The 13,843-nt window shown below is 38.5% G+C and overlaps 1 protein-coding gene across 2 annotated transcripts in view; it reads left to right on the top strand.

The window, feature by feature from the left end:
- Positions 1 to 13,843, top strand: part of BRINP3 (BMP/retinoic acid inducible neural specific 3) — a 225,150-nt gene that overhangs the window by 130,023 nt on the left and 81,284 nt on the right. For both annotated transcript variants that reach the window (XM_074877282.1, XM_074877281.1), the window contains one exon: positions 3,863 to 4,053. In XM_074877282.1, the coding sequence (XP_074733383.1) occupies positions 3,863 to 4,053 (191 nt within the window). The remainder of the gene's footprint in view (positions 1 to 3,862; positions 4,054 to 13,843) is intronic.

Here is a 13,843-nt window from a genome sequence, read left to right as displayed (position 1 = left end):
GTGGAAAGCACAGCTGTGCGGATCCGCTGCTGAATAATCATGTTTTCTTAGTATTCACTGTCATTAATCCTTTTCAGTTCTTAAAATTCATAACCTTGAATAGTTTTCTAAATCACACTTGTTTTTTAGCTAATGCTTGTATGTCTTCTTAGCCTATTTCATGGTGGCAGACTGTAACCAGTAAAAAGCAAGATTCATCCATGTTTCAAATGTGACAGAAGAGTCTCTTTTGGCATGGGTTTAATTTTCTCTAAATTAGCTTAAAACTCAAATTGTCTTCCACAAATTAAATGAGTCAGTGATGTTACTTTACAAACCCCCGAGTTCTGGGTGCGAACAGGAGCCCTGTTACAATTTTGCAGTGACATGGATGCCTGAGCACCAACGTATGGGGAAGTTCTCTGGTTTTTAACCCACTTTTTCTAGCAAGTGCTAAATCAGCTCTGACAGATGAAGATCTTTCAGAATCTGTAAGATGTCTTTTGAACAGCAAATATTTTCGAAATGTACGTAATTGCACCTGTATTAGCATAGTGCCTGAGAATACCAGTGATGAAGTAGGACCTGCTTGTCTGAGATGCCATACAAATGCAATGCAGAGGTTTTTGAGGAGAAAGACCTTCCTTCACGTTTACACCGAGGGCCCCATCACTCCATTGCTCAACACTGAGAGATGTAATTTGATGTGATCTGACTCAAAGTAAACATTCAAAATCATTTCAACCCGGTTACAGAGCATGAAAAGCAAGATGTATCTGTCACGGAGCAGGGATGGAGACTGCAGGGCTGGGGTTGCTACAGGATCCTGCCTGCCAAAATGTACCCACAAGCAACTTCCATGGCAAACACTGGAGCAAGCAGAACTAGGACAATAGGATGATATGATAACTGTGAGGGGGTTCAAAGGTTATTTTCCTGACATTTTCTAATCAAAACAAAATAATGCAACACACAACACTGTCCTTTTTCAAGTTATTTTTTTGAGATGGGGCTTTTCATTGCAGTTCTGCTCTCCACCCCCTGAAGAACAAATGTTTTTGACGGGAGAAAAATAAACAAACTCTGTTTTAATAATAAAACTCACCAGAATTCTGTTGAAATAGAAGCAGTCCCACTATCTTTACTAATGCTAATACAGATCAATCAAAAGAGTTTACACTAGAGCAAGATGGGGTGCAATACAGCTAATGAAACACAAAGAACCTCAAAAAATTTTCTTCTCTACTTTCCAGAGACTTTCTGCAACATTAAGGTCTTAGGTTTTTTTACCTTACAATTTGTTATATTTTTAGTGGAAAGCTGGTTGAGCTTGCAAAAGTCACTTTAATCTAAATGCACTAAGACCTCTGGAAAAAGGGAAAAAAATCTCCTAGTGAAATTTTGCACCTTATTTGCACAGCCTGAACCGGTCACTGATACAGTATTTACCCGGTGAGTTGTGATGTTGTGTGCTCTGATACAACTGTGTCTTTGTAGCTCCACAAACAGCTGCACAAAACCCATGCCCCCTGGCTCAAATCTCAGCCCACTCCACTGCTTTTCATTTCAGAAACATCTTTCATACTGGCTAGAGTCACAAGACACGTTTTGAAAAGGCAGGTTTTATTGCATAGAACGCCAACAATGCTGGAACCTAGACCAGGTTTTGATGGCAAATTTCTCTCAAAGTACAAGTCATTAGACTTCGCTTGCTTTTCCAGTTCTCTTCTCACAGCAGTTGGCATGGCTGTATCATGGTGTGAATAATGGCCCACCTGGCCACAGGACCAGCACCACCTCACATTGGCATTGCATAGCAAAGTGTGGTGCACAAGTCTGTGCTAATACAACGTGCTAACGCCTGCCCTGCCAAGCAACCTTCGTCTGCTTTGCAGGAAGTTCTGACAGTAGTTAAATAAAATGTGAACCTATGTTTACTTGTTACAGCGGAAAGATTAGGTGCTGGATGGGGAAATCCTGTTACATGGGGAGGCTGCTTTAATTCCTGGTTCTTTGGAGTTTGGGCAATTAATCCCTGCTTTGATGACTGCATGAACAGAAAAAACGACCCGTTATGAAACTGTAGGAGGAGAAGTATAAATGTGGTGGTGAAAACTGAGATAGGCTCCAGCTGGAATACCCAGCTGTCCTGGGCAGGAGCTGTCCCTTCCAGGACAAAATGAACATACTGGACAAGCCTGGCAGGTCTAATTAGATAAGAGGCTCCTGGATAATGGCAGTTCTGCCTACGTAAGGTCTGAAGGGCCTGACTGTCCTCTGAATTTGTGGGAGATTGGGAAACACTGTAAGATACATTGATTAACATGAACACACACTCCTCTTTCTCCAAACACAAATGAATTTTGCAAGCTGAGGTAGCTGCGGGTCACATTTGTCAACAGATGTGGTCTCCTGCATGGAGGCACGCACTCTTCAGTTAGCATTGCTCACCACCAAGGTTTTCTCCCTTTAAAGATGATGTCATGTTTTCATCCTATATATTATCCCTCTACAGCTATTACTTTTTGGCATGTAAACCCATCCAAAGCTGGCATCCTATCCTCTGAATGGGCAAAATGCCACTGCAGCAGATGGGTGAGCAATGAAACTAGCACAAGTGGCAAGTCAGACCCTACCAGGGTAGCTTCCTTTCCAGGAACAAGGAAATGGCATTCAGTGGAGGTGTGCAGCACCTAAAATACAGGCATAATGATATTATTAATTGATTCTTGAGATTAATGTTGAAGAGTGCAAATTACCAAACACAGGCTCAGAGAGTGAAAAAAGTGGTTTTGTAGTTACTTTGGATATAGGTTGCACAGAAGAAAATAATGAGTCAATAAATTACTTCTGTAATTCATTTTCTGAAGTAAAGAGTTTTGCCTAAACACATTACTAAATGAATGAATTCTTGCTTAGCCTGAAACAAGAGAAAAAATATCCATGAAATAAACAATAAACATAGAAAACTCCTTACAAATTTAACAGTATCAATAGGTCTGATATGGAATGGTTCTTAAGAACTTGCTCAGGTAAAAAAGTGAGATTTTGCTTTGGTTTTGTTTTCAATAATCCTACAGGAATTACAATTTCTAAATTCAATGGTATTTCTCCTTGTGTCTTTAAAGAAAAAGGAAGTAAGAAATCCACAAGTTAAGATTCTGGAACTTCTCTTTGCTTTTGGAAAAGCACCTCTGCATTGTAGGTTAGGAAAGGGTTATTAATGTTTCCTTTTCTTCAGAGAAACTTATTAACATTCTTACTATGTATTTTTATACTTTTCAGTTATATAAATTGGGCTTAAGACAACTGTTACAACAGGTTTCAGACATCTTAGCATTGCTGAATTGATTAGAAAGCACAGGATTTCTTATAACAAGTTGTAACAAGGTGTCTTCTGAAATTAGATATGATACACGTTTTAAAAGAAGGAAACAAAAAAAAGTCTCAGGTATTATACTAATTTCATTTTCTTTTAGGCTAACATTAAATACTAAAAAAATAAAGTATTAAGCAGCCTTGGAAATAAACACATTTTATACATGATTTAAATTGAATGTCTAAAGAATATCTCCATTTTGTTGGTAAATAGGACTTAGTATAGCAGATTTATCCCCAGTGTCATTGCATTTTAGCGTACATGTGTTGTATTGTATAGTTGTTATTTATATGGGGCACCAAAAAAAAAGAGAATAAATACCCAGAATGGTATCTGTTGTCCATATGCTTGGGCACTGACGTATCTGCATCTGCCACCAGGGAGGGATATCTAAACATTAGATAACAGCTAGGGAAAACTTCAGCTTGCCACCTTATTTCTAGCAAAACAAGACTTGCAGAAGATGTCAGTGATGAATGCCGTGGTTTCTGTTTCCCTGCTCAGGAGAGGAGTCACTCACAATTTTTGTGGACAAACGGAAGCTGAGCAAGAAGTCAGAAGGAAGCGATCCCAGCACGAACAGCTCTGCGGTGACTCTGGAGACCCTACACCAGCTCGCAGCCTCCTACTTCATTGACAGGGACAGCACCCTGCGCAGGCTCCACCACATCCAGATTGCCTCCACTGCCATAAAGGTAGGGGAAGTCCTCTAGGACCAATCTGCAGATGTCTTTCCAGATTCACTAGCTGCTCCTCAGGAGAAATGTGTTTTGATTAATAAAAGAAGATTTGTTAGCAAAACAATAATCTTTGTTTAAATTTTTTTATTTGAATCAAAGCATTCAATTGATAATGAAGATTCTAGTTTAGAAGAGGGTCTAATACACTGAAGATATTACTCTTGATGAGTGATACACAATTTGAATGATACAGATGGCCTTTATGGAAGTATTTGGTCATTGAGACAATCTCCTTTACATGTGTGATCAACAACTGCATTTATAGACATCTATATTTATGTACAGACACATACAGTTTACAATTCCCTCATACTTCTTTTTTTTCTTCTTTTTTTTTTTTTTCAGACATAATTATTGCACTACTATGACCGAAACATTAATTTTTTATTTTTTTATTTTTAGTTTGACAATTGGAACAATTTGGAGCTCTTGGTTCTGCAGTTTTGTGGAGGCACAACTTATTTTCTGTTAGGAACTTCTTTCAGTACAGTTTGTCAGTCAAAGCATCCTGCCTACTGATGCTGTAGGTCACTCATAGCACTGGAGGATGCTTGGCTAAGATCAGTGCCCCGGCAGGTTTTATATACAGCAACAACTGTTCATTCAGCAGCTCGGTAGCCTAATGTTTCTTATTTGAAATAACCTCTCTTCCATTCTCTTCATTTCCACCATTGAAGAGCAAATAAAATTCTAACTTGCAGTTGAATATGCATTAATTATGAAGCTTTTAATGTAAGATGTGATTTACAATCCTTTCTGCTCACTGGATCTTTCCACTGGTAACTAAGGTCTTCATTAAAGACCATCTGAAGCCAACTGCAGTTTCCAACTACCTCAGCTGTTACTCAAGTAAATATAAATTTACCTCCTTGGGAGAGCCAGGGCCTTTACAGTGAGAAGGATACAATCAGAATGTGTGGCTTGGCAACACTGGCTCACTTTGGCTGTTGGTGCCTGGAGGATATCCCTCCTGTCCCACCCTTTGTGGGCCAGCAGCACAGCAGCTAAGCCCAGCCCAGAGCTGGTCACCCGCAGGTGCAGGGTGGTGTGTTCAGGGAGCACAGCTGGAGAGGCAGCAGAACCAACACAGCACCCGATCTCGGCTGAGGGCTGCCCATCAGATCACACAGTCTTGCTGCAGACCATGATACTACCCATCCCTCTGATGTGATTTATCTTCATAATCTCATTGTTTATTACGTAGATGTACAGCAACCTTTTAAACTAAGCTCCTTCCATCCAAACACATGCAGAACTTTCCTTTTATGCTAATTTATGGCTGAAACCAGTGGTAACTGAAGTGGCAGAACATAGCAATGTAGAGACAAAACACTGTCTAAAAGAAATTTCCTCTTTCTATTCACTGAAAATTTTTTAAAGCAAATTTGTATCATAATGCAAAACTCAACCCTGTTTGTTAACAATTTATGTAATGAACCTTCTGCATGCCCAAAGTTTTTTAACAAACACTACGAAATGACTGTTTTCTCTCCACGCCCCTCATTGAGATACAAATGCAAGCTGTAGTCCATCAGCAAATCTGATTTGGTTAATTGACTGCAATAGTCTCTAGAAAATGGACATCATATACAACAGTGTTGACGCATGAAACCCTCGCTTTTTAGCTTGCTTTCATTGAGAGACTGGGAGCATTTGCATTACAAATTTCTATTATCAGAACACTTACCTGAACAAAAAACCCTGTTCCTGTTGAAAACTAGGAACACAAAAGCAGGCAGGGGAGGCATTTTTTTGTTCTCTCCTCGCACGGATTTTAGAAACACTGCTGGTTTTAAATTGGAAAACCATCAAACAAAGTTCTAGATCCATGGTGTAAATAGCGTATTTCAAGATATTTATTAAAACATGTATTAAAACTGCCATCTGAGTTAGACGACAGGCTTTCTGTGGGGCTGCAGAGCCAGATCTCTCTGATTCAGCAGAGCAACTTGAGGGCTAATTCGAGAGAAGTTACACGCTGGGGGACCTGAGGACCAGGGTGGCCATCAGCCAGCTCTGTGCCTTCCCCTCCTGGCCTGCTCCAAGGAGGAGAGTGAACCCAGTGCTTTTTACACCTTAAACTACTGGCCAGCTTTTTAAGTCACAGCATCTTCTGTGTCTGGCTTGCTCACCAGAGCTCTGCTCAGACTTCCTCTGCACAAGAGGCCAAACTGGGGATTTACAAAGGGAGTCCAAGAAAAGCTCCCTTAGTTTGCCATAACACCTTTCTGACCAGCATCAAAGAAATCCAGTATAAAAGTATTTGAACAGGTTTAGAAGTCCCCAAAATTCTGAATTTATGTTAGAAGTTTTCCAAGTGATACACAATCATTTTTTGATTGCTGACCAGTTAACAACAAAAAAAAATATGTTTAGAATCTATTTAGTACTTGATACTATCATTTTTCATTTTTGGATGGCTTTTTAATATGCAGTATACTTGACTCTACCACACTATCAGAGTTGCTTATATTTTAGGAAGAGAGAACTGAGAGTATTAATAATGTTTCATAAAGCTCATACTCTTACTAGGAAGAACTTAACTAACCTTTTGGGAATGTGTATCTGAATGAAACAAAAAAATACACTATTTGGAACAGACAAGACTTCAAACACAAATCAAAACACAAAATTTGTGGTTAAATCAGAACACTTCGGTGCACAAATGAGCTCTGCCACAAAGGGTTAGTGGAGTTTTGGACTTCGAAAAGAATAGGAATCATTTGATAATGTTTGTGTATTGGCTTGTTTGTTTTTCACATTCCCTGTGACTATGGGCACTCTGAAACGGCAGCAGTAGTTAGAAACAACTTTGCACAACTGTGTAACCATGTATTTTCTGTTTGTAGTGTTCTGAGATGGCGATCTTGATGGCTATGACATCCATAAAAACATTATTTGAGAAGAGAGATTAAAAATATATTTTTTTCTTTCAAAACCACAAAAAACCAAAGAAAGTAAACATTTTTTATTCATTTTTTTTTCCAAAATCAGTACAAGCCTCCTTTTCAGGTTAGACTAGACCACTCCTCACACCACTTTTTTGCTATTTCTATTAAAAAACCCCATGTTTCCTCTTAAAACATAAACAGATAATATTTATAAGCACCATGATGGACCTCCTAAAAAAGTCACTATATTAATTTTGTGCCCTTTCTTGTGATTTTTCTTTTCTCCTGACTTATTTGTGTTTTAGGCTATTTGGTTTGGACATTGTAAGTCGGTAACACATTAATAAGACTTAATGATCATTTAGCAAAAAAAATGTAATAATAACATTATGGGAAGAAATATTACCTTGTCTACAGGAGCATGAAATAGTAAGAAAAAAACCTAAGCCTGCAGTAGTAGAGGGGGTGTTGAAGCTACCTTGAAAGCATCACTGATTTATCTAGGACAGGAAGGAGGACGAGCATTTATCAGAGCTATAGCAGTGGTCAGTCATATGCTAACATAGCAATGAGGAACTCACCCACTCAATCTAGGGCTGCAGCTAGGTTTGGCCATTCAGTTTCTAACGTTTCCAGCTTCTCCATCTAGCACTTCCTTAATAGATTAAGGTCTGAGGTCTTTTCTGCTGGGACGTGGAGAAGGATCCATTAAGTATCTTGAGTTACAGAGCCAAATCATCAATAGATCAAATATTAGGTGAGAATGATCAAGCTCAATTAGTCTTCTGGGGAAAAAAAAAAAAAAGTCACCAGCAACATATATGTGGTTTCCCAAATTCAAATAATTTCTCTTTGGAAAGTAACACATAATGAAAGATTTTTCTCCCTTATGTAAACAAAACAATGAATACTTGAGCAATTCTTATATTCTTCATTCAAATTCATTGGGATATGTGATAGCTGACTTTTTTCCTTACAGGTCTTGATGCATTATTTTCTGGGACTAATGCAGGAATATAGTATTTTGATAAGTTTCATAATCAAGCTTTTTTATCAAAAATCTAAGTTATGTCACAAAGAAAGGAAAACATTAAGAAGCGAGAAGTGAGAATTAACATTAAAGTCTTCATGTTTAATTCTTATTTATCTAGTGAAAAACAATACTATTCAGAGCAAAATCTGTTAATGTGCAGCATGAGGAATGGACTGGGAGAGATGTATTTGACGAATCAAGTTTGTTAATCAAATTTGTTTGTAATCGAGTTTGTTAGATGTGACATAATTATACTTAAAAAAACCCGAGTGCAACTGATCAAGGCTTTACGTTAATGTATTGTCACATAGACAATACATTGTTTATTCCACATTAAGAAAGGTAAAATTACCATGTTATAATATTTTCCAAGTGGAAATTAAATGTCCATGGGAGCTACCCAGAGTCTATATCAATATTTAACTTATTTAAAAGTCTCTGATACATACATTCTTTCAATATTATTTTAATGCATGCATTTTAGTGTAAGTGGTTAGGCTCATATGCTAAATCAACAGTTTGCAGCCTCAAGGGCCTCATTGGAAACTCACCAAGTGCCTGAGGGCTGCATCTAATTTGCATATACATTTACATGAATGTACATCCTGTTGTGTTTGAAATATTACAGATCCAACATTACTTCCTTTGCATGCTCATTTCAGAAGCTTTTTCCTATGAAAATTTCTCTTCAGATGCACTGATGGCTGTTAACTCTCCCTATTAACATCCCTATTAGGATGATGGGGTGTGTTCTCCTCTTCTTTAATAAAATCATGTACAGTCATGAAAGCAGAATACAAATAAAGTCAGCAAATGTTTTTCTTTCCCTGTGTGGTATCTTTAATGAGCAATATTCTCGGCCCTTCCAACTCCATGTTGTTCTTACTTTTGTACAGTCCTGTTAATTTCACCTATTGAAGATCTAACCATAGCTGGTGACCTGGGGGAAGGTGAAGTGACCTGAGACCTAGGACTATGCAGTGACCCTAACCCATATGACTGACCTCTTTCCTTTGTTGTTTGATGCATGGTGTGAACAAAACATGAAGGTCACAAGTTACTGTAGCCTCTACTGTGGTTCTGGCAACATGTCCTGTCATTGCCCACTTGCAGAATGACCTTGGTGTACTACTCTGAGATCATGCATCCATATTCCTAACAACTAATAGCGACACCTTTTCAGTGGTGGGTAGATGGGAGATGGCTGTACATAGTACGTCTAGATTTCCTTCTTCTTTCTGAGTCTAATGGGGAGAGGGACCTGGGGGTGTTGATTGACAGCCGGCTGAACAGGAGCCAGCAGTGTGCCCAGGTGGCCAAGAAGGCCAATGGCATCCTGGCCTGTATCAGCACTAGCGTGGCCAGCAGGGACAGGGAAGGGATCTTGCCCCTGTACTCGGCACTGGTAAGGCCACACCTTGATTACTGTGTTCAGTTTTGGGCCCCTCACTACAAAAAGGACATTGAATGACTCGAGTGTGTCCAGAGAAGGGCAACGGAGCTGGTGCAGGGTCTGGAGCACAGGTCTGATGGGGAGCGGCTGAGGGAACTGGGGGGGTTTAGTCTGGAGAAGAGGAGGCTGAGGGGGGAACTCATCGCCCTCTACAACTACCTGAAAGGAGGTTGCAGAGAGCTGGGGATGAGTCTCTTTAACCAAGTAATGAGCGATAAGACAAGAGGTAATGGCCTCAAGTTGCACCAGGGAAGGTTTAGACTGGATATTAGGAAGTATTTCTTTCCAGAATGGGTTGTTAGGCGTTGGAATGGGCTGCCCAGGGAGGTGGTGGAGTCCCCATCCCTGGAGGTGTTTAAGAGTAGGGTCGACATAGCGCTGAGGGATCTGGTGTAGTTGGGAACTGCCAATGTTAGGTTAAAGGTTGGACTAGATGATCTTCAAGGTCCTTTCCAACCTAGATGATTCTGTGATTCTGTGTGATTTAATGCAGTTGGGAGACAGCAGTATACTCCTGCTCAAATGACCCTGATTCCTGTTCACTAGAAGCCACGGTTCTACCACTTTCAATAATGAACTTCTGCACTAAGTCCAAACAATTGTGCAGAACACATAAGAAACACATTGGTCACACAGTAAATTAAATATTATTGAATTACTCTCACTGCATTCTGCAAAAAGATAAACACAATTATGTTAGGCAAGTATAACATTGCGGGTTAATAACGGGAGGCTGTAACAGTAGTTGTCTTTTGGAGGATATCTTCTTCCATTCCAGAACACATTTTCTTTCAGGGAAGCTGGGGCAGGTGAATACAGTGTAGGTGTTTTCTTAGGGTTCAAACAGCTGTGGGACAACCACAGTGTAACAAAAGAAGAGGAGGCAACAGAAGAACAGATGCATAAACTGAATTTTCCACCAGCTATTTACAGCCAGATTACAGCCCATTTATTCTGAGTGAGAAAGAATAAACATCTTTGAGATTGTGCCCTCTAATTTCAATTAAATTTTATTGTGCAATTTGCTTTTTTCTTCCTCCAAAACACTTTTTTTTTTTTTGCTATGAAAGATTTAAGCACTTTTGTTGTCTCTGAAAACTTCAGATTACAAATAGTTTATGAGAACAGGGTTCTATTGTGATGGTAACTATATCTGATTATCTATAATTGACTCATGGTGGGCTGTTAGAGAGGAAACTTAAGTGTAATGAAATTAGTTTCTCACTCAAAACTCAGTCTGAAATACAGACCATTTGTTTTGTCTGAAAAAGCTTGTTTGCTTCATTTTTTTTCTTTCATACCTCATACTTGAATGTGTTTTTCTGTGGATTCAAGTAATTGCTGTAATCAAAAGTAGAAATGCTGAAATACTATAAAACCTTGCGCTTTTGTCAGATTTCTGGCAAATTCTAAACGTAGATAGTTTTCACAGTTTTGTACAAACAGCTAAACTTTCGAAGCTTTTGAAATTCAGATCCTGAACCCTTCTTTCCCTCACTTTCCCCATTCAGTTTATGGACAGGATTTAAGACTGTATAGCTGAGAAACATTGTCAATGACCAAAACTTGGGAAACTCAAGAAACTGTGCCCATCAAGAGCTTTAGGTTGAAAATCAGTTAGAAACATTGAGCTGGAAAGACCTGTAACATAAGGTCTTTCCTTATTTGACTCCATTGAAGAAATTAAATATGTAAGTTTAATTAAAAATGTAGGTTTAATTAAACAAGCCTAGGGAAGTAAAGGCCAGAAATGATCATCCCTTTTCAAAAACTTGTGGCTTCCCCACTGTGTAGGTATAGTGACATTACTTAAGTATGTCAAGGAAAAGCCACAGTACAGATTTGCAAGGACAAGTGTTCATGACCATTATGAAATTCCAAGTTCTCTACTACCTTCAGAGGTCAGACTGCCTTCATACAAGACCAAAGCTTGAAATTTTTCAAAGGGGGAGTTAAAAATTAAGATTTTCAGGAAATACATAGAAATTGTGCTCCCAAATCTTTGTCTTGGTGTGGTAAACTCCCATGACACTTTAGTGAGAGTTGAATCCTTTTGCAGGTTACTTTGAAAATCTCATTCATTATTAAAAGCTTCGCAAAATCAGCTTGTAATTTTTATGGCTAAGTATTGATTTTTAAATTCAAATTTGGGTTATTATCTAATCTTACCAGAGGAACTGGGTCCTGCAGTTAGGCATCTATCTTCCGTCATGTTTTGGGCATCACCTGGCTCCTCAGGGTCTTTCATTAATCTGAATTTTACTGTGGATTTGGACAGGCAAGTTTAGACAGCTGGGATCAAAATGCTGATGTTCTGGTCTTTGAGCTTGGCTAAACCCTGACACAAAGCACATCACAGAAGCTGTGTGCTAGTAAACGGTGTTAACATCAATGAAATGTGAAACACAGGACGTGACATGAAAGCTGTACCACGATGCTGTGCCCAGACACATACGCTGTTTCTCAACAGAGTTTATTTGCTCAGGAGCAGTCCTGGACTTCCACAGTTATATCCCTTCTTTTTCTGAAACTAGACCAATTTCAGGTAGCTAAGATGTCTCTGTACCATGTCCTACTGCAGAGCACAGGATTTGTGTTTATCTCATTATAAAATTGAAATCCATGAGCTTTTACACACTTATGTCTGGGAGCTGTTGGAGATCTTTGGATCAAATTTGCTATAGGTATAAGGAAATCTTGTGATTGCTACATGTGGACCATTAGCTAATTCTAAGAATACACCAAGTGTAAAGGTTAGGGATTTATTTCCATATCTTATTCAAGAATTTAAGGTGATGATATTAAAAACAACTTTAATCCATTTGGACAGTTGAATTTTAATTAAATTGAAACTTCATGGCTGCTTTCTCTAAAAGGTAATGTAGAGGTCAGCTCTCCGGCTGGTGTAAAACAGCACAATTTCTTTGAGAATCTGGCCCTCACTATTTCAGAGAGTGAGAGGAAAAGGGGGCAAAAAGGAGCAGCAAGTTAATGCAATAACATGTTTTACTAAACACTCTTAGAATGCATACTCAGCAACATAATTGACACGATACATCACAGCAGCTGCAGCATGACACTCGTAAAAAGATGTGTTTTAGCAGCCTCTAATACAACCTACACTGTCTCATTATATTTTCAGCAATGTGCATAGAGGAGTAATGAGTGCAAGAAGTTATAACATCGCCAGCTAGTTGGTAACACAGCATGAAATGCTTTCAAAGCAACAAAATAGCGTATAATAGAGATGCTAGGGTATGCATTTTGGAAAGACTTTAGATGACTATTCTTCACTTTAAAAAAAAACAAACCACAAAACAACAACAAAAAAGGATAGACCATATGACATGATAGACCATAACAAATTGTAGGGCTTTGTTTTATCAGTTATGTAGTTTAGTCAAGAGAGAAGGGTAAAAAAAAAACCCTAAGAAAATAAAAACTGCCAAACCCTAAGCAGGTTATAAATACACATATGCAAACAAGAGACCTTAACAGCACTCACACAACACTTGCCATCACAGTTGTCAAAAACCTATAAGCAATTCATGCTACAGTCCCTAAATGTTTCCTATTCTTTTTTTTTTTTTTTTTTTCCTTAAAAACTGAAGCTGAATTAAATAAACCCAGAAAATGGAGGAGGGTTTTAATACTGAGAGATCCACAGTGAACATATTGAACAATGCAGTTAGAGCAGAGCATTCCAGCATTAATTTGGAGGCACTCAGGCTTGTATGGATTTTAATTTTGTCTTTATTCTGGCCGTGCAGTGGTTTGTGTATGGATTGAGAAACTTCCTTCGTCACTCTTCATGTCCTCCACTCTCTAATTGACAGCAAGGACTATAAAATTCAGAGAACATTTCCCTACCTCTGAACCCTAAGAAATATGAGATAGCATGTATCAACATCTATGAACATGGAAGGTCAGACTGGGAGAATATCTCAGGGCAGTAGAGACTCAGTCAGAAGAAATAAGCTTAGGGGATAATAAAAGACTGTTGAAAGGTTTCAGTGTTCATATTATTTTTCCTATAGGATTTATACCCATAATACATTTTCACTTGTTTTGCTGTTATAGATTGTGATTAAAACTGCAATCATCCTCTTCAATCTATTAATTTAATGGTAAAAAACACTACTGAAATTATCCTTCATGTGAGAATCCTTTATAGGTAACTGATTCTGAGAGTTACGTCATTGCTGTCCTCTGCAACTTACAATTTTTACTACTTGTAGGGCTTCAGTACTTCAGCAGGATTTACATTTCTGACAGTAAAACTATAATGTAATCTCTACGAAGATAATGCTTATAATGACTATATATGATGTGGCAGAAGCTGGGTTTAAGAAAAGTTTCATTATTCAT

The sequence above is a fragment of the Strix uralensis genome, chromosome 8 (assembly GCF_047716275.1).
Source record: "Strix uralensis isolate ZFMK-TIS-50842 chromosome 8, bStrUra1, whole genome shotgun sequence".
Classification (NCBI taxonomy): domain Eukaryota; kingdom Metazoa; phylum Chordata; class Aves; order Strigiformes; family Strigidae; genus Strix; species Strix uralensis.
Note: the sequence above shows the minus strand (reverse complement) of the source record. Positions and strands in the feature narration are given on the sequence as shown.